The 24,737-nt window shown below is 37.1% G+C and overlaps 1 protein-coding gene across 1 annotated transcript; it reads left to right on the top strand.

The window, feature by feature from the left end:
• Positions 1-1,793: 1,793 nt before the first annotated feature.
• On the top strand, positions 1,794-7,944 carry LOC111897068 (ATP-dependent zinc metalloprotease FTSH 12, chloroplastic). Its single transcript, XM_023893039.2, has 18 exons — positions 1,794-2,466; positions 2,530-2,714; positions 4,119-4,354; positions 4,440-4,798; positions 4,877-5,119; positions 5,191-5,331; positions 5,427-5,594; positions 5,694-5,806; positions 5,880-6,096; positions 6,178-6,249; positions 6,384-6,503; positions 6,592-6,708; positions 6,771-6,947; positions 7,027-7,146; positions 7,239-7,313; positions 7,420-7,527; positions 7,605-7,685; positions 7,776-7,944. Exons 1-18 carry the CDS (start codon positions 2,071-2,073, stop codon positions 7,851-7,853), a joined length of 3,006 nt encoding a protein of 1,001 aa, XP_023748807.1. The 5' UTR covers positions 1,794-2,070; the 3' UTR covers positions 7,854-7,944.
• The last annotated feature ends 16,793 nt before the right edge of the window (positions 7,945-24,737 follow it).

Genomic DNA, 24,737 nt, shown 5'->3' with positions numbered 1-24,737 from the left:
GCTTATTACCTCCAAGATATGCCCAAACGGAAGTAGGTTCTAGATCTACACCACTCTCTTGATGCAAGCCCTTTTTGATCTTCAAGTTTTTTCCACAAAAGACAACTTCCAATGCTTCAATCTCCCTCCAAAGGCCTCACACACACGAGCTTAGGGTCTTCTGGTTCTCAAGGGAAATAAGGAGGCTGAGAGAAGGACATAAAGTCCTTTAAATAGGGTGCAACCCTCGAGATTAGGGTTTTCTCATTCCAACACCAACTCGTCGAGTACCGCTTCCGACTCGGCGAGTTGGCCACTTAACTCGCGATCAAATCCCTCTCCGACTTGACGAGTAGCATCCTTAATATACACTTTAAGCCCTTCATTCATACTTCTGGAATTTGGGATGTTACAATATATATATATATATATATATATATATATATATATATATATATATATATATATGGGGGAAAGGTAGTTTACGGCCCAAGGATGGGTTCACGGCCGTGAGCCTAGTTTGCGGTCGTGAACCTCTTCTGAAGGTGTTTCCGGCTCGAATGCAGTCCACTGATCTCTTGCTAACACTTCCTAACTCACAATCCCTTAAGCGTACTAGGCCTAAAACTCATAATATGACTCTTAACTCAGAAAAAGATAATAGAAACAAGTCTGAACTTTTGATTGATTTGATTGACTTACAAGATAGAAATTTTCGGGTTGTCACATCACCCCCCTGTTAAAGGGAATTTCGTCCTGAAATTAAGACTTAAGAAATACACATAGACTACGGGAAAAGATGAGGATACTTAAGTTTCATTTGATCCTCCTGATCCCAAGCGAGTTCAGGTCTCCGATTTGCGTTCCAACGAACCTTCACTATCGGGATACAACTTTGTTTCATTTGTTTGACCTCCCTGTCCATGATTTCTACTGGTTCTTCCACGAACTTGAGGCTGTCATTGATCTCGATTGCATCTAGTGGGATAACAAGAGTCTCATTGGATAGACACTTTTTCAGGTTCGATACGTGGAAGGTAGGGTGTATGTTACTTAATTCTTGAGGCATTTTGAGTTTGTAAGCTACATAGCCGATCCTAACGAGAATCTCAAAAGGCCCTATGTACCTTGGATTTAGCTTCCCACGCTTTCCAAAGCGTATCAGGTTCGATACGTGGAAGATAGGGTGTACGTTATTTAGTTCTTGAGGCAGTTTGAGTTTGTAAGCTACATGGCCGATCCTAGCGAGAATCTCAAAGGGCAGTTTGAGTTTATAAAATGTTGTTCGAAATTTATAATAATAATAATAGTAGTAGTAATAACAATAATAATTAAAAACTGATTTTATATAGCCGTTTGAATTTTATAACGTCGTCCGAATTATAAAATTTTGTTCGAAATAATAATAATAATATTAATATTAAAATATAATAATAATTTAAAAACAACAAAAAAACAAAATAAGAAAAAAAAACAATAAAAGACAAAAAATCAAACCAGTATGGAATTAGAAAAAAGAAGAGGTACTTATAGAAAGTCTTTTTTAAAAATGTTTGAGTTGTATTTTTTTACTTTGACGTTTAAATGTAATTTAGTTTTTAAAATCTAAAAGTCACAAAAAAAATTATATTTTTCTAAATTTTTGAAAACCTATCTTTTTATTCTTTACAAAAGAGTTAATTTAATTTTTTTTTTCTTTTGATATTTTTTAACTTTTTAGAAAAGATAAAAGTTAAAATTCATTTTAAAATAATCCCAAACTTCTCATCGCCCAATTGCTGAGCCAGCTCGGCACTAATCCGTCCCGAACACCCAGAAGCTAGCCGTCTTAGACAAACCTAAAAACGTAGAGGAACTGGTTTCTCGATTTCAACCATTTTTCCGACTTATCCAGAGTCATGTTGTTATTTTGACCTTTTTTGGTGCTAGTGACAAAACACAGATAAACCTCTAAAACCCCTTTTCCCTTGACACTCCGTCGATAGAGGGACGGTCTCTTGAGGCCGCAGGTGCGAAACTCTCCAGCTGGCTATCAACTTACAGCAGGTTTCTTCTTCATCTTATCTTATGTAGAACAAAAGAGACAGAGAAATGGATCTTAAAATACAGTTGACGGCAAACAAATTCTACCTGTCTTCTAGTACAAGAAGAGGAGTGATTATTTTTAACCAAACCCACCCAAATCTTGTCTTGTTACCACTTCCGCGTTACAATCGCATCAAAAGAAGAAAATCCGGTTTTCGTGTTTCTGCTTCCGTCAATCCAGATGGTTCAGAAGACGGTTCGGCTTGGTCCAAGTTCTCTCGGTCAATTCGACGCAGTTCGGAGGTTTTGTTAGATAAATTCGGGGATTCATTGAAGAAAGAAACCGGGTTTGATTTGCAAGATGCCAATGCCAGGATTTCTGGGTTTGTGGGTGGAACTCAAGACTCTGTATTGAAATACCTAACTCAGTTCTCAGCTTGGAACGACTGGCAACGTTGGAAGGTAATCCTTGCCTAAGTTAAGCTTAGTGGAAGTTCTCTTAACAAGTGTTAATCTTTTTTGCAGGATATCAATAATTGGGAACCCACAAGAGTAGGTGTGTTGGCAATCTATGTCTTGGTGATGGTCGTTTCATGCCAAAGGATATTTATGGCTGTGCGAGCTCCTTTTCTTCATCGTCAAATAGAAGAAGCATCGGAAGCCTACATGGAGGCTTTGATTCCTGAACCATCTCCCTCTAACATTAGGAAGTATGGATCTTTCTAGCTTTTCCTCCATTTTCTTTTTACTATGACATGCATCAATTTGTTAGACCTGTTATCTTATTATTGTTTCTGCTGTGCTTTTCTTTGTTCCTCAATGAAGATGAAGATGTTAGTTAGGTTCATAAATACTATTAGGACCAAGTTTAAGGCAGCCATTGTGTTTCTAGTTGAGGAAGAGTGATGCAAGGACATGGCATCAAGTCTCTTATGACAAACATTTACATAAATTCAATGAACTCAAATCCACTAATGACTAATGAGTTGGAACCTTTCAACAATCAACACTATTGTGTTGATTCTTGCTCTTCCCGTTTATGTCCTTGATGGGTTTGTTAGTCTCAGTATTGACTAGCCCACATTCTTTTTGGACCTCAACATGGACAAATTCTATTGGATGCTTACTAGCTAAAACTCTGACATACAAGCTCCATCATAAGGGTACAACCTCATAGACATATGCCATGACTTTACCAAAGTTCAGTTTTCTGATACTAGATTGCTTTGATAAGTAATGTTCTAAGACCATACAGATTTTTCTCCATGATGTATTAATAGTATTATTATGTTGGAGATTGATGATACATGTAGAAGTTAGAGTCATATGTAGTGGGAACCTAGAGGCTTCCTTGGCGTGGTGGAGCAGGGATTGCTCATAATCCAACCAAAGTTTGATGGGATACACAATAAACTTCCAAGTCTTTTCTCATTTCCTCCAGCAAGTTCTCCATTTTTAGTGTTCCTTGAGGCTTATTTCTTGAGAATTCTTTAGTTTGGATTTCCCATTGAGTTGCCTTAGAGCTATCGACTCCCACTATATCCTTAGTATCATTTCAATTCAAGAGGAAGTTAGCATACCATCTCTCTATGTCGAAATAACAAAAAATTTCTCAAGTTTGGGGGAGAAATGAAAGAATGAGTTGTTTCAATGATCAGAGGGCCAAGAAGTTCTTTCTTAAAGGAACATCCACCAAATCTTATTATTGATTTACCTATAGAGCAGCTATATATGGAACAAAATGTTTGAGGAGAGAAAGGTGTATCATGTATGTGACATTAGGTGATCATATGTCATGATCATCATGGCGGCAAAGCAACTATAAATGTTTGGATGGAGTAACTTACATCATCTATCAGGATCTTTTGTAAAATTATGACAATCCATTGTCATATGCTAAGTGTGAAAGGTGTTTTGTAACGAATCACATTAGTTTTTAACATAAAACATAAGATTAATAAAGATAGATTATCTTTTTTTACTGTCCATGATATCAGATAGACTTCCATCAAGAGCAAATGTTAAACCAGCAAGTACATTTGGATGCTTTTATTGTGAGGGAGTGCTTAGTTAACTGCTTTCTTGGTAATGATACATGAGTTTTTTTCTCAAAGGTATAAAAAAGGTTTATGGAGGAAGTCGATACCAAAAGGCCTCAAAATGAAGAAATTCATTGAAGGGCCAGATGGAACACTTATCCACGACACATCCTATGTTGGAGAAGATGCATGGGATGATGATGATGATGATGCCACAGCTTCTAAGGACAAAGTCAAGGAAATCATTGACCATGATGTCAGACTGAACAGTCAAGACAAAAGGGAGCTTCAAGAAGAGCTAGGGATTTCAGGTTAGTGTGTGATTGATTGATTGATTACCTTTGCTGTCTTTATCTTTTTTTTTTTACTAAGTAAGGAGCTAGTTTTGCATGGCAGATGTTAATCAAGAAGAAAGTACACGGACATGGCAAGAAAGGCTGCAAATATGGAAAGAGATTCTTAGGAAGGAGCAATTGGCTGAGCAATTAGACTCATCACGTGCTAAGTATGCAGTTGAATTTGACATGAAAGAAGTTGAAAAGAGCTTCCGTGAAGAAGATGCAAAAGCAAAAGCAACAGCAGAAGGGACAAGAGCACTTTGGATATCAAAAAGATGGTGGCGTTACCGACCTAAACTTCCTTATACTTACTTTCTTGAAAAGCTTCAAACCTCTGAGGTTGCAGCTGTTGTGTTTACAGAGGATTTGAAAAGATTGTATGTAACAATGAATGAAGGGTTCCCCCTAGAATATGTTGTAAGTTTGATCCTGTATTAAGTCTATTGACATTTGACATTTGTAGAGGTGAACATGTTTTTTACATATTGTATGTAGGTTGACATGCCACTCGATCCATACCTCTTTGAAATGATCACAAATTCTGGAGCTGAAGTTGATCTACTCCAGAAGCGACAAAGCCATTACTTGTTAAAACTAGTAATCGCGTTGCTTCCCACAATTTTGGTTTTATGTTTTCTACGGGAATCCATAATGCTTTTACACATTACTTCAAAGCGCTTCCTGTATAAGAAGTACAATCAGCTATATGATATGGCCTATGCTGAAAATTTTATCCTGGTAAGTAAAATTTATTATATTGGGCTTCAATTTCATGGCTAATCTTTTTTTAATTTACAATATAATACCAGCCAGTCAGAGAAGTTGATGAAACAAAATCAATGTACAAGGATGTAGTGCTGGGAGGAGATGTATGGGATCTTTTGGATGAGCTAATGATTTACATGCGAAATCCAATGCGGTATTATGAAAAACAAGTGAAGTTTGTTCGGGTAATTTACAAACTAAATTTGGAATTGGAATTGGAATATTATTGGAATTTCAAGTGTATAAATAAATATTTTGGTTACAAATTACAATACAACAGGGAGTGCTTCTATCAGGGCCTCCAGGGACTGGAAAAACACTATTTGCAAGGACACTAGCAAAGGAGAGTGGGATGCCATTTGTATTTGCATCTGGTGCAGAGTTCACAGATAGTGAAAAAAGTGGGGCTGCAAGAATAAATCAAATGTTCTCAATTGCAAGGAGAAATGTAACATTCTTTTAGGATTTATGATTTAATATAATTATAAACATCATTGGGAAGCTTTTTTGGTTTACGTGTTGGTTGGTTGTGGTTGTGGTTGTGTAGGCTCCTGCTTTTATCTTTGTAGATGAGATTGATGCGATTGCTGGAAGACATGCAAGAAAAGATCCACGAAGGAGATCAACATTTGAGGCACTAATCGCCCAGCTCGATGGAGAGTTAGTAGTATCTGATGATATTTATTTTGTTTTGTTTGAAAAAGTTATTAATTGATGTATGAATGAATTTCAGTAAAGAGAAAACAGGGGTGGATCGATTTTCATTAAGACAAGCAGTTATATTCATCTGTGCTACAAATAGGCCGGATGAATTGGATCTAGAGTTTGTTAGTGGTGGACGTATTGATCGCCGATTGTACATTGGTTTACCTGATGCAAACCAAAGGCTGCAAATTTTTGGTGTCCACAGTTCCGGGAAGCAGCTTGCTCATGACGTCGAATTCAACAAGGTGTGCCAATATTTTATTTTATTTTTGTTGTTTGTTTATTCCAAGGGCCAAGACTCATCTTGTTTATGAAATCATCTACAGCTGGTGTTTCGCACTGTTGGGTATTCTGGGGCAGATATAAGAAATCTTGTGAACGAAGCTGGAATAATGGCTGTAACTATTCTTTCATCATGTTTCATGTTATTGATTGTGATATATATATATATATATATATATATATATATATATATATATATATATATATCATTCATGTTAAATGAATGATATATATACATAAATATCTGCAGGTGAGAAAAGGGCATACGAAGATCTACCAGCAAGACATTGTTGATGTATTAGATAAGCAGCTGCTTGAGGGAATGGGTGTGCTCCTAACAGAGGAAGAACAGCAGAAGTGTGAAGAAAGAGTAAGATTTTTTTTTTTTGTTTTTTCAACATATTTGAATTGGTGGTATTAATTAATTAATTAATTAATCAATCGTGTGATAATAATAGGTATCTGCTGAAAAGAAGAGGCTGTTGGCAGTACATGAAGCTGGTCATATAGTATTAGCACATTTATTTCCTCGATTTGATTGGCATGCATTTTCTCAGCTGTTACCGGGTGGTAAGGTATATGTTGATAACTTTAAGTGTTTTTGTCTGCTTTGAATTTAACCTTTTTATTTGAATAGGAAACTGCAATATCTGTTTTCTACCCTAGAGAAGATATGGTAGACCAAGGGTACACAAGTTTTGGCTACATGATGATGCAAATGGTGGTGGCTCATGGTGGCCGTTGTGCTGAACGTCTTGTCTTTGGTGATGATGTCACTGATGGTGGAACTGATGATCTAGAAAAGATCACAAAGGTAAGGTTCATGTCATCTGTAGTTCTCTATGTTTTTTCACTTGTATTCCATTAACTCTTGTGCTGTGTTGTGTCTTCAGATTGCTCGAGAAATGGTGATTAGCCCTAGAAATGCAAGGTTAGGGTTTGCTACATTGACAAACAGAGTTGGATTGGCTAACAGAGCAGATACTACTGATGGGGAACTCATAAAATACAGGGTGCATATTCACTCACTCACTCTGATATGATTATTATTATTAGTTGAAATGCTTGTTTGATTGTTATTTGGTATTCTTATCTTGATTCTCAGTGGGATGACCCACATGTAGTTCCTGCTGACATGACAGTTGAAGTTTCAGAACTCTTCACTCGGGAACTTACAAGAGTAATTAACCATACCATACCATTCATTATTCATTCTATTTCTATTTTCTACTACCCCCCCTTCCTCTTCTAGTCTTCTTATTTAATGGAATTAACATTGGTGACAGTATATTCAAGAGACAGAAGAGGTTGCAATCAAAGGGTTGACCCAGAATAGGCACATACTGGATTTGATTTCAAGGGAATTACTGGAGAAGTCAAGAATTACTGGGGTGGTAAGTATATTATTAATTACTGTACTAATTAATTAGTATGGAATGATTAACAGATTGTAAGCATGATTTGATTTCAGGAGGTTAAAGAGATAGTAGGAAGAATGTCCCCTCAGATGTTTGAAGATTTTGTCAAGCCTTTCCAAATAAATGCGGAAGAGGTATTTTAAATGATACATACATACATACATACATACATATTTGAGTGGAATGAATCCAATAAGCATTTGGTTTTGTTTTTGTTTTTCCAGGAAGGACCGCTGCCTCACAATGAGCAGTTGAGATACCAAGCTCTGGATGTTTACCCAGCACCTCTCCACAGATGTTGAGCAGCCTATGATTTGTGGATTTGTGGATGTGGTTGTATTTTCCAGTATACAAAATCCAAATAAATATAAGAAAAATTCCCTTTTTCACTCATGTTTATCCTCCAATTACTTTGCTCTCAACCTGTTAAACTTTCTATCCACTATGTCCACAGACTATTATTTCATAGAGAGCAGCTGTGTGATAATTACTAGTGCTGTACCATAACACAGATAGGCGTGGCACACGATAGGCTTCCAAGCCCGTGTTGAGGGAAATATTTTTAATCAATACCACCGCTTTCCTTCTACACCTACTATCGATCATAGAAATCCAACCACATCCATGGCATAGAAAGGATGTTTGGGTGTGAAGAAATGAGAATTACATTTGTATTTCTTCCATTGGGGGTAGGCAACCCAACCCCACCATAGAATCCATGGCGTTGTATTCCCAAATACTGATGGAAATCGGTAGGGAAATGGCCCAACCGCTGAACTCAATAAAAATTTTAATGCTAGATTTTTAGGCGTGGCACACGAATTTAAAATTACTTTAAGACAAATTTATAATATTAGACAAATTCGATACCCATTACTTTTATAATATTGGACACTTGATAATCTTAAATAAATATAAAGTTTTATAACTATAACCATAAAAACAAACACAAACATAAAGCCTAAGTGGATCCACAATTTTTTTTTTTTTTACACTATCAAAATATTAAACTAATATCCCATTTGGTTATTTGGTTGATTTGAAATAATAAAAAATTAGCTGACATCAACCAAAAAAAATCATCTTTATTCAACTAACCGAACAAAATTACCTAAAACTTGAATATCTATTTTTATCCTAGGTAACTTAAGAAAACTTTTGTTGAGTTATCAAAAACAATGTATTTGTAGGCACATATGGTATAAGGTGGTTTTTTGACGTGTCATTCAATTAGAAATGACTCATCGCTCGATTGTGGTTACGTCTTATGTTTATCTGTTTATTACAACGTTTGATTTTTCAATTACTATTCTAATAGTTTGTTTTTTGGGTGTATAAATGAGATGTAAGGATAATCTGATCAACAAATGATTTGTTTATGCTCATTTATCTGTATAATTGTTGAGTTGAGAGTTTTCTTATTGATTTGTTATTTTGTGTCGGAATTGAACACCATTGCTAATTAAGGTATATACTCTTTGTTGCTTTACTTTGCATTGTTGTTTGATAGCTAAGGTATGTATTTTTTGCTATTTTGCTTTGCATTGTTTGTTTCATCATGACATAAAAGTGCATTTTTGGTACTGATGATAGTAACCTGATAGGGGTCAATGGATTTTGATCAAACGTTGAAACATTTGTCTTTGTTCGTGATAATCTTTCCTGATTGAAAATGGGAAATGATAAATAGGAAATAGTGGTAAAGAGTTATGAAGATGTAAGTTGTTTGAGTGTTTGTTGTCATTTGATGCGGTGTGTATTTAAAATGTTTTATGTAATATTTGTTCAACAAGTATCATGTGTTGTAAGCTATTTTTCATGATTGTTAGAAACCGCACATTATTATTATTATGTATAACTTTCTAGGAACCGAATATGAATCTGTTACCATTCCAAGAGGTCGACGTCTTTCTATATATTTTGATCATCTATTTAGTTTTGATGTGTACATTTATCTTATCTACTTTGATCAATTTTTTAGTAAAATTTAGGCATTGGGAAATGGAAGTACGTTAAGTAATTATCCACGTTATTATTACCTCATATTATTATTTTAATGAATAGGTATCACTACATTGAGTCAATTTGATCTTTAAATTTTTCTTTATGTACTTTGATTACTTTAAAGGGAAGGGCTCAGGATGATCGCATGACACACACCACAGTTTTCTAGCATGAGAGATTTACCCTGGTATTTGATATGAAATTTTGATATGTTGACAGATATTATGATATTTTGAGATACATGGTTTATGATTTTATACTATGGTGATGATATTTATGGTTTTAATAATGATTTAAAAATGAAATTTTTGGACCGTATTTTTGGGATGTTTCAATTAGGCCTCAGGAAGGGTTCTAAGCTTCTAGTGATTCCACATTCACAATAACTCGTCTTTGAACATCAAGATAGTAAATTCTTTTTTTGTCTTTTACACATGCAAATCATCATCTTGTTGATAATCATTGGCCAGAAATGAGCACATTTCTTCCTAATTGGTGTAACACTCAAATCCAGATATTCTATTTTTAACCCTCAAAGTAATTCATTTTGGAAAAATAGACCCTCTGTACACTAGGCGTACGTATACATACGCTTAGCGTACGCTTATGCATGCAGTGGGTGGCTAAGGCTCATACGCTAGGCGTACGAGCATGTACGCGGGGCGTACAAGGCTAATGATCAAGCCCTAATTTCTTGGCTTGGTTACTATTTAAGCACACTTATATCATTTGGACCTTACCCTAACCAGCCTCCATTACTCTCAAACGTCCCCAAAACCCTAAATCCTTTGTGAGCAACTCTTGAGCTTGGAAGTACCTCAAATACCTCATTTTTGGTGTGTTAGCAAAGAGAAGGAAGTGGAAGCAAGCTTTAGACTTTGGAAAAGCTTTTGGATCTTGCATTTGGAGCAGCTTGGGAAGCTTGGGGAGGTAAAAAGCTTTCACCTTACGTATTCTTTTTGCTTGTTGAGTTAGGGTTTTCCTCGTTTGAGTCCATAAATCGTCTTAATGAGATAGAAAGAGTTGTTGGGAGCATATTGATAACTTCATTTTATTTACTTCTTTTTATAGTTTATTTTAGCACATTTCATTCGCATTTTAGTTAATTTCCATGCATATTTTCATTTTTGTTATTTTATGACCATTTCGGGTACTTTCTAGTTTCTTGAGCATTATTGAAGATTTTTTTTGGAGACTGGCGGAGTGGGATTTTTAGGAGCTGACTGGACTTGAAGGGCAATGGGGATTTCGAGCTTGATGGCTATGGAGGTGATTCATGGAGTAGGCTTGTCATTTGCTAGGCTTATTTATTTTTTTGGTCTCGACAACCACCACATTTTGGCGTCGTTGCCGGGGATCGATTTATATTTAATAAGTTTGTTTCTCTATGCCTAGATCTCATTGTGCAGGTACTCTAGTTTAATAGTAAAAAATTGAAAAAAAAGTATGGTTCGGAAATGAATACTCCTTGCATTGAAGATAAACTTTCTGACCTAGCTCAGTTAGTTATGATGATTGAAAGTGACCAAAGTGTGCAGCCCATGCCTCTTCTTTGCGATTTTTGCGCCCAAAATAGACATCATTTCGACATGTGTCGACAAGGAAGATGGGAAGAAGTGTAAGATAAGGGAAGCTACTACCATTCAAACCAATGGAGTTATGATCAGCCTCAACATGATGAATGGTGGAACAACAACCAAGTTTGGGGAAATAACCATTACCAAAACCCATACCAAACATGGGGCAATAACCAATACCAACCAACTCCACACTTCCAAGAACTCTATCCTTACCTTCCTCAACAAACTGAAACGCCAAGCATGTCCTTAGAGGACATTGTGAAAAGCATTTCCACTTCTACCCAAATTTTCCATGAAACAACCCAAGCTAGCCTCGAAAGCCTAGAGCAACAAACAACACAAATTGCTCAATCAATGAGTATAATGGAAGCTCAATACAAATTACCATATGAAGAGAGCCTATGGCATAACATATGTGCCATTCCTTTGAAAGATGAGAAAAGTTTTGATGGCCCAAGAGAGCTATATGAAGAAGAGGAAGAAGAAGTAGAAGTGGAAGAGACTGTCAATGAGGAAGAAGACATTGAGAAAGCTGACAATGAAACTATAAAGGAAGTGATAGGGGTTAACAAAAGAGAGGTTGAGCCACCCACTACCATTGAGAAACTAACTCCAATGGTAGAACAACCATAAGAGCCGGAAATGATAAATCTGTTGGACCCTTCAAAGGATACGTATCCCGAGAAAGAAGACGCCCAACCGGTCACCTACTTAACCGCCATGTCAAAGAGGGAAGAGTTGGTCACCTTAATGAGCAAGTACAAGAAAGAATATGGTTGGATGATTGCTATTATAAAAGGTCTAATTCCGGTATGGTTCTCCCGTAAAAAGAAAGTCAAATACAAGAAAAGAGTCCCAATGGAGGTATGGAAATTAAAAAATATAGACAAGGGGCAAATTTGCAAGGTTAATAGACATCAATTGAAGCCATTCTATGAATGTTTTGATTCAAATGTCCAATATGTTGTCCATTTGGATGTCCCAATGTGTTAAAGTGAAGTTTGGAGGCGTCTCGCCAAAGATGTTAAAGAAGGGCATTTTTGGAAAACATTTTGTTTTCGTGTCTTTGAATTCGAATAAAGAAGTTTTGAAGATGTTTTGATGTTTCTTGTAGAGTTATCTTTGAAGAATTAAGTGTTTCCATATGTTCTGGCCCTTCTAATCCAAGAAAATGCGAAGAAACAAAGAAAAATGAAGCAAAAATGAAGACCGGGATCAGCGGGTTGCGCGACACGCGTGCTGTTGCACGGGTGGGTTGCACGGCCAGGTGTGATGAAGCGACATTGACCCAAGACTTAACTGCAAGGTCTGCACAACCCGCGCACTGTGCTGGGCAGTTTGGGCTATTTTTGGCTATTATTTGGCCAGGTGTTGACCAAAGGTTTTAATGAGCTGACCTTTTGACTTTTCTTGACCAACATTGACCGAAATTGACCCTTGTTGACCCATTAATTAAAATGTTCAACTTTCCTTCTTCTTCATTAAACCATCTTGACCTCCCACTCCATTCCTCTCAAGAACATAACCTTCCAATACCCATCTCGCCGAAAAAATCAAGATTGTCGGAGTTCTACCGGTCGGAATTTCACGAAACCACCGCCACATACACTTTCAGCCTCCCGATCCTGCGATTTAGGTCATTTCTGCCCTTACCTTAAGCATTGAGGACAATGCTTGTTCTTAAGCTTGGGGTGGGGCATTTCCTTTTCCTTATTTTTTCATGCATTTTTAGTTAGGGTGCATATCATTTTAGTTTTAAGCTAATTTGCATTCATTTTTTTTTTATTATTTTATAAAATTCAAAAAAGATTTTATTTTCTTCTTTTCTACTTTTTATTTTTGCATAACATTTAGCTTAGGGCATTAACATTTACAGGGGCGGAACACGAGCACTAAAACTAGAGGGGCCGGATACCAAGTGAGTCAAATACATATTTGTTTTGATTTTTCAAACACCTAAATTATACTTTTACTAATAAGCTATTATTAGAAATGAGAAACGAAATCATATTTTACAATTATTATCTATGAAGTTTTGGAAGTCAGTCAACATATATTATATTCATCCATATTATTGATTAGTCCCTTTTTTTCAATCAGAATTACATGAGTTTTCAAAAGGACACTTTTTGTAATTTAAAATCTTAAAATATCAATAAAATAATTAAATTACATATATATATATATATATATATATATATATATATATATATATATATATATATATATATATATATATATATATATATATATATATATATATATATATATATATATCATGGTTGTAAAAATCGATCTAGGCGGCCGATTAATCGGCGCCTAGACGTTTAGCGGCCTCTAACTGCCTACGAATAAGGGTTAGAGGGTTAAGCTAGGCGGAATTGGTCAATATCGTTCAAAACCGGCCCAACTCGGACCAAATCGGTCCAACTCGGATCTAATCGGTCCAAAAGATTTTAAAAGACCCACCAGCTTATGGAGCCGGTTTGCCTAAAACATAAATGTGATTGTTTTCGTAAGGAGGATTCCCTTTATATAGAGTATGTTTTCCCTGATAGAATGTTCCAGCTTCGATGTGGGATCCTTAAACTTTTACTCTTTCATATATGTTCTTTGCATTTCATTCTTCCCCCAATTTTCTTGATGGCTCGTCTCCTCCCCTGCTTGACTACTCCTCCCCTGACGAAGTACCGGACCTAATCAACAATAAATAACTGCTTAATCTGGAATCAATAATCGTCTTCTGCCACAAGTTCTCAAGTACCGACTCTGCCATTGTTTTCTTCCACAAGTTTTCAAGTACCGAACCCAATCAACAATCAATATTTGGGTAATCTGGAAAGGATTAGTGAGGAGGAGATTAGGTCAAATCGAGGTTATGTATGCAATAATTGATGAGTTATTTGCTTAATTTTTTCTTGTTGTTGTTGTTGTCGATTTCAATGGATGATGACTTAATTGTCGATTCATTCTGATTCTCGATTCATCTTAACTGAACGTTCTTTCCTCCCTTGACAAGTTTTAATATATTATAGATACGTTCAATCTGATTTCGTTTTTCATGTTTCTATTTTTGATCAAATTAACATTCAAACTCAATAAGATATCAGCAAACCATATCTGATTTCAAGCTCGCTTTCCATTTGTTTTGAGGTGCTTGTATTCGATTATCAAACCTCTGCATAACTCAATTATCAAACCTCTTTATATTTAATTATCAAACTCCATCATCAAACCTGTGTAGCTGTACGATAAAATGGGACACTATAACTGATCCTAGGTAAAATTTTCTAGTCTCATCAGTTCAAATCGGACATTACTTTTCATGCCCCCCATGTGTTCGATAAAATGCTTAAATGAAGTTCTCAAGTGCTGCTCGCAATGATATTGGGAAATTTGACATCTTGTTATGCATTAGGAGCAAATTTGACATCATGGGTTTTTGCAACTAAAGATGATACCACATAATCAATTATCAAGAATGAAAGAGAAGTCACTGGATATATGCAGCCTTCAACATCAACATCCAAATTGCTAGAAGAAATTGATAATGAAATTCAAATGAAGGTAATGATTTTGATGATGATGATGATGATGATGAAGGTGGAATCATGTTTGAAGATAAGGATTTGGAAAAATTGATGCCTGAGATTTGAAACATGCTTGATAGTTTGAGGTTGATTCCTTATTTCCAGAGAAGAGAAATGGCTGCAAATCTGGCCATGAAAATGGCTTCAGTGTTTGGAGATAGTTATATTTATTAAATTTTTAATACTTTTGTTCAATTATAATGTTATATGTTATATTTATTAATATTTTAATAATTTTGTTCATTTATAAGGTTATATTTAATTTTATATTCTTAGGATTAATGTTATATTTACTAATTTATTAATATTTTTAATAATTAATGGTCCCCGATTAATCCCCGCCTAGCCGATTAATCCCTTGACCCAGTCCACCGATTAGCCTACGTCGAGCAATTTCTACAACCTTGATATATATATATATATATATATATATATATATATATATATACACACACACATATATATATATATACATATATATATATATATATATATATATATATATATATATATATATATATATATATATATATATATATATATATATATATATATATATATATATATATAACATCCCAAAAATAGGAGCCAAAAATTTCATTTTTTAAAACATACAGTTTGCAAAACATTAGAAATAAAACATTCACGGATCATATCATTTCATAAAAAGATGTTGCTTGTCTAGAAACCATTTTATAAAACATAATACTGTCAGAGTACAAAACCCCAGGAGGATCCCATAGTGCGGAATACAAAGCGTGTGTGTGATGTACCGCTACCGTGCCGGCTCCTGCCCTTTCGAAGAAGAAGTAACTGAAATCAAAACTGAAAACTGTAAGCACGAAGCTTAGTGAGTTCCCCCATCTTACCACATACCATACAATCACATATCATACACACTGCCGGGCAATTCTAGGGTGCCCGACCTACCCGGTACGACCATTCTGGGGTGCCGACCTACCCGTGTCAAGCCGTTCTGGGGTGCTGACTACCCATGTCAAGCCATTCTGTGGTGCTGACTACCCATCGGTCCTAACAACCGATCCTCCGGGACTATTTCACCCCTACTGCTACTATCACATATATCATAACATAACATATTATCAGACATATCTGGGGCGTCCGATTTACCCTTTTGTCCCAACGACCGGGCTTGGGGACTATTCCCCTCCTACTACCACTATCACATATAACATATCATGCCAGCATATAAACATATCATCACATACCGTCAGGCATATCTGGGGTGTCTGACCTACCCTTCGGTCCTAATAGCCGAACTCTACTACTATCACACATACATATCATGCCAGCATAGGAACATATCAGGTAATAGCAAACCTAGATGATATCACAAAGACAATCATCTAACGTACAACGCCTACTGGTGGGCCGGTGTAACGCCCGTGTTTCTAGGCTAGACATTAATATTGACATAATGGTCTAGGTTAACCTTTGTAACTCATTTAGAAGAAATGAAAAGGAATTATGTGAATTATGTGTTTTATGCTTAATTATTAGGGCTTAATTAATTAAAAATAAAAATAAGCGTCAAAATTTAAAGTGTGAAATAAGCCCGATATCTTTACATAAAGTTGTAGTGGTCGAAACAAGGATTTCGGGGATATAAAGAATGCCGAAATCTGAGTTATAACGAAGAAGTTATGACCTGTCGAAGTTTCGCGACAAAACCGGCACGGTGCCGAATGTCGTAAAAAGTGAGTTTTTGATAAACCACTTTTTAGCCTTAGTAATCTAAACAAAATTCGTATTATTCGTTAAACCAAGAAGTTCGATAAAAAGAACGCCCAAATCTGACTTCGTATGAGGAAGTTATGATTTTTCGAAGTTTCAGTGTAGTAGTAGACAGCTAAAAACTCGAATTTTAGATCGAGCGATTTTTAGCCGACACAACCTAAACGAGAATTGAAGGTCTCGTCATTAGGAGCACAACGGTAAAAAGTCTGACGAAAATGGACGTCGGATGAAGAAGTTATGAATTTTTAACGGATTTTCTGTCCCGGTCTGTTAAAAATAATAATATAAAATTTAAAGTCCAAATTAGCTGACAAAGTCTAAACGGAAGTTGTAGAGCGTAATTTTAGCTACGCGTGCATATAAAGAACGTCAAAAACGGAGCTCGTATGCGAAAGTTAAGGAGTTTAGAAGTTTTTGCACGAAAAACAAGAAAAATCCCCAAAACCGAGAAATTTCCCTGAGTCACCTCGGACACGTCATCCCTCGCATGCGAGGCCTCCATGTGGAACCTCCTGATAGGACCAAGCTTCGCGTGTCGTCTTCTGATTGGACCAAGTCCGCGGTCCACTCGCATTCGGATAGGCTCGCATGAGACACCCCGCGGATACTCCACGGAGACCCCTTCGCATACGTGGACTCTTCTCATTGGACCGAGGCTGCTGACCAATCCGAAGCTCGCAGCTGACCAGTCCGAGCCTCGCCGAAGCAGCCACCTGGTCTGAGCCTCGCAGACGCGTGCCATCCCCTCCTCGGTTCAGATCCGAGCCTTCGGTCCGCCTCCCCTATAAATAGAAGGGTGCGAGACCTCCCAGGGGTATTTTGAAAACTTGTCATTTTTAGCCCCTTTCTCCATATTTCTTTCATATTATCATCCCCCAAAGCCCCGGTATCGATTATAAGCCCCGGAATACACCACGAAGTGCCCGTGAAGCCCGAAAAATTTATCTTTTCGGTTTCGAAGCCCGACTTTTGCAGAACCCGGTTTCTCAATAAAACTCCCGGTTTTATTAGAAACGATCGTTTTAGGAAACGAATTGCTGCCCAATTTTCGTTAAATCAAGTGAGTGTGTAGTCACTTTCATCTTACACATAGATATGAAGTATTTTATATAAAATATGTGCTATGTGTATATATGTTGTTTGTTTATTCGAGGTAGGTGTTAAATGAATGTTTTATACATGTTTAAAATGATTTAAAATGCATATATATATATATATATATATATATATATATATATATATATATATATATATATATATATATATATATATATATATATATATATATATTATCTTCAAATATGTTGGGTAAATACGGGTAAATAAAGTATGAGGGATAGAAGTACAGTATAGATGTACTTTGGTAGCTATGAATTTAGTACAGTATAGATGTATGTTGGTAGCTATGAATTTAGTACAGTATAGATGTACGTTGGTAGCTATGGATTTAGTATGTTGGCAACTATGGACTTAGTGCCTGTTTATAAACCTTGGCGACGATGTGACTTCGTGCCTAGGCAACTATGGACTTAGTGCCTGTTGTATAAACCTTGGCAACGATGTGACTTCGTGCCTATTTGACATAAATTGTTGAGGGAAAACAATGTTGTCATCTAGGTGTTTGTTTTGTTTGACATAAATTGCTGAGGGAAAGCAATGTTGTCACCATACTGATTGCTTTATGTCAGGTGGTCTTATTTGATATATATTGCTGAAGAAAGCAATGTTCTCACATATTTTGGTTGTTTATTTGACATAAATTGCTAAGGGAAAAGCAATGTTGTCACCCCGGTGTTTACCTTATTTGACATAAATTGCTGAAGACAGCAATGTTGTCACTTTATTGGTCGTTTTGTGTTAGGTTGTCTTAGTGTTGTCACTATGTAGGTTGCCTTATTTGACATAATTGCTGAGGAACCCCCGAAGCAAAGTTGTCACCCCTAATGGAAATCCTTAGGCTAGGTCCCTTGTGATAGTTGTTTTAGGGACGTAAGGTAAGGATAACGGGTATGGGTAAATAGGGTTGTTTTAGGTGGATGAAATTAATAAATTATTTGTTGATTGATAAACTTAAAGAGTTTATTATTTATTGTGGGTTGAAAACCCAATTTGCTCACCAGACTTCCAAGCCTGACCCACTCAGCTTTTTATATTACAGGTAGTGGACTCCGAGCATAGTCGGATGATGATGATGAGTGATTTTGGATTATAGGCCAGTAGTTGTAAATAACTGTGTAAGGCTTATAATGTCTTGTTTATGCTTTTGATTTGTATCGGAACATGACATCCCGAGGTTTTGTTATGAAATAAAAATATATATTTCTTAAAGAAAGGTTTTGATAAATTTTTATCATGTTTGGTTTTAGGAACAAATTCCGCAACACTTTTAATCAAATGATTACTCTGATTTTATTTTAAAAAGCATAAACGAAATCGGTCTTTTCTGGCTGTGAAATTGGGGATGTCACAGTTAGTATCAGAGCATTAGTTTAAGCAAACTAAGAAATATCCTACGATTTCTAGACTTAAACTTAGAATGCTAAGTGATGATTGTGAGATGAGTGTCTACCATATTTTAGACACAAGCACCAGTTTATTTTAGGAAAAATGCCTAAAATGCCCTTATGTGCTTAATGTTATATGTTTGCCATATATGCCATTATTTGTTCGGATCTATGGTCTGTTGCCGACCGGATCTGGAAACTTTATGTGTGTAGGATTCTAAGCGTATGATTACGAGATTAGAACTAACATGTAAACGTTTCTGAGTGATAAGGGAATTGACATTTCTAACAAGGATAAAGACCTAAATTCGCCTTATTCGGTATATAGATTATAATGGCAAGAACCCGAAGTGGAGCTGGAAATGTAAACAGAAACCAACAACCTCAACCCCAAGTGGTGGAACAGGTGCCTATAGTAGGAGCTGCACCAAAACCCATCACTATGGCTGGAGTACGAACTATGATTCAGACCATGTTGGCTGAACAAAGGGAGGAGTTGAGGCAATGTTGTTGAACAACAGGGATGAACCTTTAGTTCCTGTTGAACGCCGTGAACTAAATGACGATCAATATGAAGAAGGGAACAATAGCAGATCGGTTGGTCATAGTGAACCGCTTGTGGTTGGGAGGAATAACCACGAGGGTAGAGTGGAGAGAAATGGGTGCAAGTATAAGGACTTTATGACTTGCAAGCCATCGACCTTCACTGGAAAAGAAGATCATGTCGGAGTAATGGACTGGATCTCGGAAATGGAGTTAGCTTTCATGACTTGTGATTGCCAAGGAAAGCTACAAACTACCTTTGCAGTACGTCAGTTCAGGGGTAGTGCTGCTCGTTGGTGGAATACATTGGGGAAAATCCTAAGCCCTAATGAGCCACTGCAAATGACTTGGGCAGAGTTCTTGGTGCACTTTAAGTGCAAGTACTGCTCGGCCCAAAACGTGCTTGAGTTAGAAAACCAATTTCTAACACTAAAGAAGGGAAGCATGACCATTGATGAATATACGAATAACTTCACAGACAAAATGGAGTTTGCTTTGCGTATTGTCCCAGATGAGCTGGTGAAAATTGACAGGTACGCAAAGGGACTTCCATGGGAGTATGCGGTGCCAGTACGTCAGACACTTACTTTGCAGGCAGCTATCTGGGCTGCCAAGTCTGTTGAAGATATGATTAAGGGGAGAGCCGCCATCAAGGTTGAAGTTGGCGAGAAAAGAAAGTTTGAAAAGACTTCAGGGTCCAACGAGAAAAGAAGGTTCTCGAAGGTTGGAGGAGGTGAAGGCAAAGCAAAATGGTGCGAGAAGTGCAAAAAGAAGCACTTCGGGAAATGTAGCGAAGAGGTGACTTGCTACAAGTGTGGAAAGACTGGGCATTATGCCAACGAGTGTCCGTCCAACAAGAGGATGTGCTATCGATGTAACGAGGAAGGGCACATTTCGAAAGACTGCCCAAAGAAGAAAGATGTAGCAATGCCCAATGTTCCACCAAAACCAAAACCAAAACCAAAGGCGTTCCAAATGATCCTTAATGAAGCAGATGGAAATACAAAGGATCAGGAGTAAGGACCTTATATTCCTAAAGCTATGATATAAAGTAGCAATGCAGTTAGTAACTTGTGGTGTAGCCTATTAGAGGCATAGTATAGGGTAAACTCGAACCTTTTGTGTAATTATTTTAAGAAATAAGATAAACCCTGGTTTTGTCATCTGATGAATTGAATGACTATGTGAAATTCTTGTATGGTGACTTGGAGAACTGCGAGACAATACTTGGGACGGGTAGGAGTAGGTGTGAATGGTAGTAGAGGCCTATACTACCGAAAGCACATGACTCGTACTTGGATCAAGGAAAGTCACAAGGTTACCAAGAAGCTAGAAATTGATTCCGTTATTGTTCGAGTACTTCATTACCTTCGTTTCGGTGATGACTAAGAAGATGATTGTTATTCCGACCCTAGAGGTCATATCAAATTGAGTCTGACTACGATGAGTTTGTTGCATGGTTCAGAGAACCAAGTTCGATGTAGTAGTTGACTTAAGCCGAATTGAAGAAAAGGATGTTAGCTGCTCAAGATCGACAAAAGAGTTATGCTGATAAGAAAAGACAACTGATATCCTTCGATGTTGGAGATTCGGTTTTACTTAAAGTCTCGCCGTGGAAGGGACTTATAAGATTTGATAAGAGAGGGAAGTTGAGTCCAAGGTTTATTGGACCCTTTAAAGTTCTTCAGAGAATCGGGAATCAAGCTTACAAGCTAGAATTACCGGAAGAACTAGAGAGTATTCATAACACCTTTCATGTGTGTTATTTGAGAAAGTTCACGGGAGGTATGCCCGACATAATTCCCATTTCTGAATTAAGGTTGGACGAGAACAAGAGGTTAATTGGAGAACCTGAGGCAATCGTTAACCGTAAGACTAAGAAGTTGTAACGTAAGATAGTCAATTTACTGCCTGTATGTTGGAAACATATAAATGGGCCAAATCCCACCAGGGAAACGGAGAGTGACATAGTGAGTCGCTACCCGTAGTTGTTTGTCATTGTGTGATTCTGGGGACGGAATCATCCTAAGGGGGAGAGAGTTGTAACGCCTGTGTTTCTAGGCTAGGCATTAATATTGACATAATGGTCTAGGTTAACCTTTGTAACTCATTTAGAAGAAATGAAAAGGAATTATGTGAATTATGTGTTTTATGCTTAATTATTAGGGCTTAATTAATTAAAAATAAAAATAAGCGTCAAAATTTAAAGTGTGAAATTAGCCCGATATCTTTACATAAAGTTGTAGTGGTCGAAACAAGGATTTCGGGGATATAAAGAATGCCGAAATCTGAGTTATAACGAAGAAGTTATGACCTGTCGAAGTTTCGCGACAAAACCGGCACGGTGCCGAATGTCGTAAAAAGTGAGTTTTTGATAAACCACTTTTTAGCCTTAGTAATCTAAACAAAATTCGTATTATTCGTTAAACCGAGAAGTTCGATAAAAAGAACGCCCAAATCTGACTTCGTATGAGGAAGTTATGATTTTTCGAAGTTTCAGTGTAGTAGTAGACAGCTAAAAACTCGAATTTTAGATCGAGCGATTTTTAGCCGACACAACCTGAACGAGAATTGAAGGTCTCGTCATTAGGAGCACAACGGTAAAAAGTCTGACGAAAATGGACGTCGGATGAAGAAGTTATGAATTTTTAACGGATTTTCTGTCCCGGTCTGTTAAAAATAATAATATAAAATTTAAAGTCCAAATTAGCCGACAAAGTCTAAACGGAAGTTGTAGAGCGTAATTTTAGCTACGCGTGCATATAAAGAACGTAAAAAACGGAGCTCGTATGCGAAAGTTATGGAGTTTAGAAGTTTTTGCACGAAAAACAAGAAAAATCCCCAAAACCGAGAAATTTCCCTGAGTCACCTCGGACACGTCATCCCTCGCATGCGAGGCCTCCATGTGGAACCTCCTGATAGGACCAAGCTTCGCGTGTCGTCTTCTGATTGGACCAAGTCCGCGGTCCACTCGCATTCGGATAGGCTCGCATGAGACACCCCGCGGATACTCCACGGAGACCCCTTCGCATACGTGGACTCTTCTCATTGGACCGAGGCTGCTGACCAATCCGAAGCTCGCAGCTGACCAGTCCGAGCCTCGCCGAAGCAGCCACCTGGTCTGAGCCTCGCAGACGCGTGCCATCCCCTCCTCGGTTCAGATCCGAGCCTTCGGTCCGCCTCCCCTATAAATAGAAGGGTGCGAGACCTCCCAGGGGTATTTTGAAAACTTGTCATTTTTAGCCCCTTTCTCCATATTTCTTTCATATTATCATCCCCCAAAGCCCCGGTATCGATTATAAGCCCCGGAATACACCACGAAGTGCCCGTGAAGCCCGGAAAATTTATCTTTTCGGTTTCGAAGCCCGACTTTTGCAGAGCCCGGTTTCTCAATAAAACTCCCGGTTTTATTAGAAACGATCGTTTTAGGAAACGAATTGCTGCCCAATTTTCGTTAAATCAAGTGAGTGTGTAGTCACTTTCATCTTACACATAGATATGAAGTATTTTATATAAAATACGTGCTATGTGTATATATGTTGTTTGTTTATTCGAGGTAGGTGTTAAATGAATGTTTTATACATGTTTAAAATGATTTAAAATGCATATATATATATATATATATATATATATATATATATATATATATATATATATATATATATATATATATATATATATATATATATATATATATATATATATATATATATATATATATTATCTTCAAATATGTTGGGTAAATACGGGTAGATAAAGTATGAGGGATAGAAGTACAGTATAGATGTACTTTGGTAGCTATGAATTTAGTACAGTATAGATGTACGTTGGTAGCTATGAATTTAGTACAGTATAGATGTACGTTGGTAGCTATGGATTTAGTATGTTGGCAACTATGGACTTAGTGCCTGTTGTATAAACCTTGGCGACAATGTGATTTCGTGCCTGTTTGACATAAATTGTTGAGGGAAAACAATGTTGTCATCTAGGTGTTTGTTTTGTTTGACATAAATTGCTGAGGGAAAGCAATGTTGTCACCATACTGATTGCTTTATGTCAGGTGGTCTTATTTGACATATATTGCTGAAGAAAGCAATGTTCTCACATATTTTGGTTGTTTATTTGACATAAATTGCTAAGGGAAAAGCAATGTTGTCACCCCGGTGTTTACCTTATTTGACATAAATTGCTGAAGACAGCAATGTTGTCACTTTATTGGTCGTTTTGTGTTAGGTTGTCTTAGTGTTGTCACTATGTAGGTTGCCTTATTTGACATAATTGCTGAGGAACCCCCGAAGCAAAGTTGTCACCCCTAATGGAAATCCTTAGGCTAGGTCCCTTGTGATAGTTGTTTTAGGGACGTAAGGTAAGGATAACGGGTATGGGTAAATAGGGTTGTTTGGATCCTGAACAATCGTGCCCATCCCTGACACACGAACAAATCCACACCACTCGCGTCCAAGTGCGTGTATTGCAAAAATTCCTGGATCAGAGCAGCTAGTCCAGTCCGGGTCGCCAAGTCCCAATCAAATGAGGGTGCTATGTCGATCTCCTTGGTGAGCAGCAAACTCAAACCGTTGACATATCGTGCCCAGGTTTCATCGTTCAGCGTTTGCGGAAATTGTAAGAACCGATGATCGGTCACATCCCCGGGTGGGTTAGTCCGTTGAGTTCTTCGGGCCATAATCTGCACAAATAAACACAAACACAAAACCAAACAAAATATAGCAGCATTAAGAAATTTAAAAAAAAATTGGAGCTGGACATGGTCTGTATGCTAGGCGTACATCCAGCGTACGCTGGGCGTACGTCCAGGTTCACGAGTCTGTGTCCTGGTTCCTTTGCTTGTTCAAAAGTTATCACCCATATCAAAATAAACACAGCAGGGGTAACAACTGAGCATATTGAGCATAAGGATTGCATGGTCCAAAGGCAGTATAAAAAAAATCGGAACCTCCTTTTAAAAATCAATCCACTGAAATCCCTTATCTATTCAAAATTAGTAGACACTTAACAGGGATCTGCATAGAGCAGTCAAAAATCAAAGTCAACAGGGTTACGCTTGGCGTACGTCCCCGAGTTTAAATCGATGAGTGTGGGACGGGATTAAGACCAAATTAAGTCCTAGGGTTTAGTTAATTGATAGAAATCGGTCCATTCAAGTGGTAATCAGAACATATAATTGCGAAATCGGCCCTAATTCAAGA

Source organism: Lactuca sativa, chromosome 7 (genome assembly GCF_002870075.4).
Source record: "Lactuca sativa cultivar Salinas chromosome 7, Lsat_Salinas_v11, whole genome shotgun sequence".
NCBI lineage: Eukaryota > Viridiplantae > Streptophyta > Magnoliopsida > Asterales > Asteraceae > Lactuca > Lactuca sativa.
The sequence above is the reverse complement of the archived record's forward strand: the minus strand, read 5'-3'. Positions and strand labels throughout refer to the sequence as shown.

Coding starts and splice junctions, on each gene's coding strand:
- LOC111897068 (XM_023893039.2), top strand. CDS start 2,071: ATGGATCTTAAAATACAGTTGACGGCAAACAAATTCTACCTGTCTTCT. Junction 6,504..6,591: donor AGCAGAAGTGTGAAGAAAGA/GTAAGATTTTTT, acceptor TGATAATAATAG/GTATCTGCTGAAAAGAAGAG. Junction 7,528..7,604: donor AGTCAAGAATTACTGGGGTG/GTAAGTATATTA, acceptor ATTTGATTTCAG/GAGGTTAAAGAGATAGTAGG.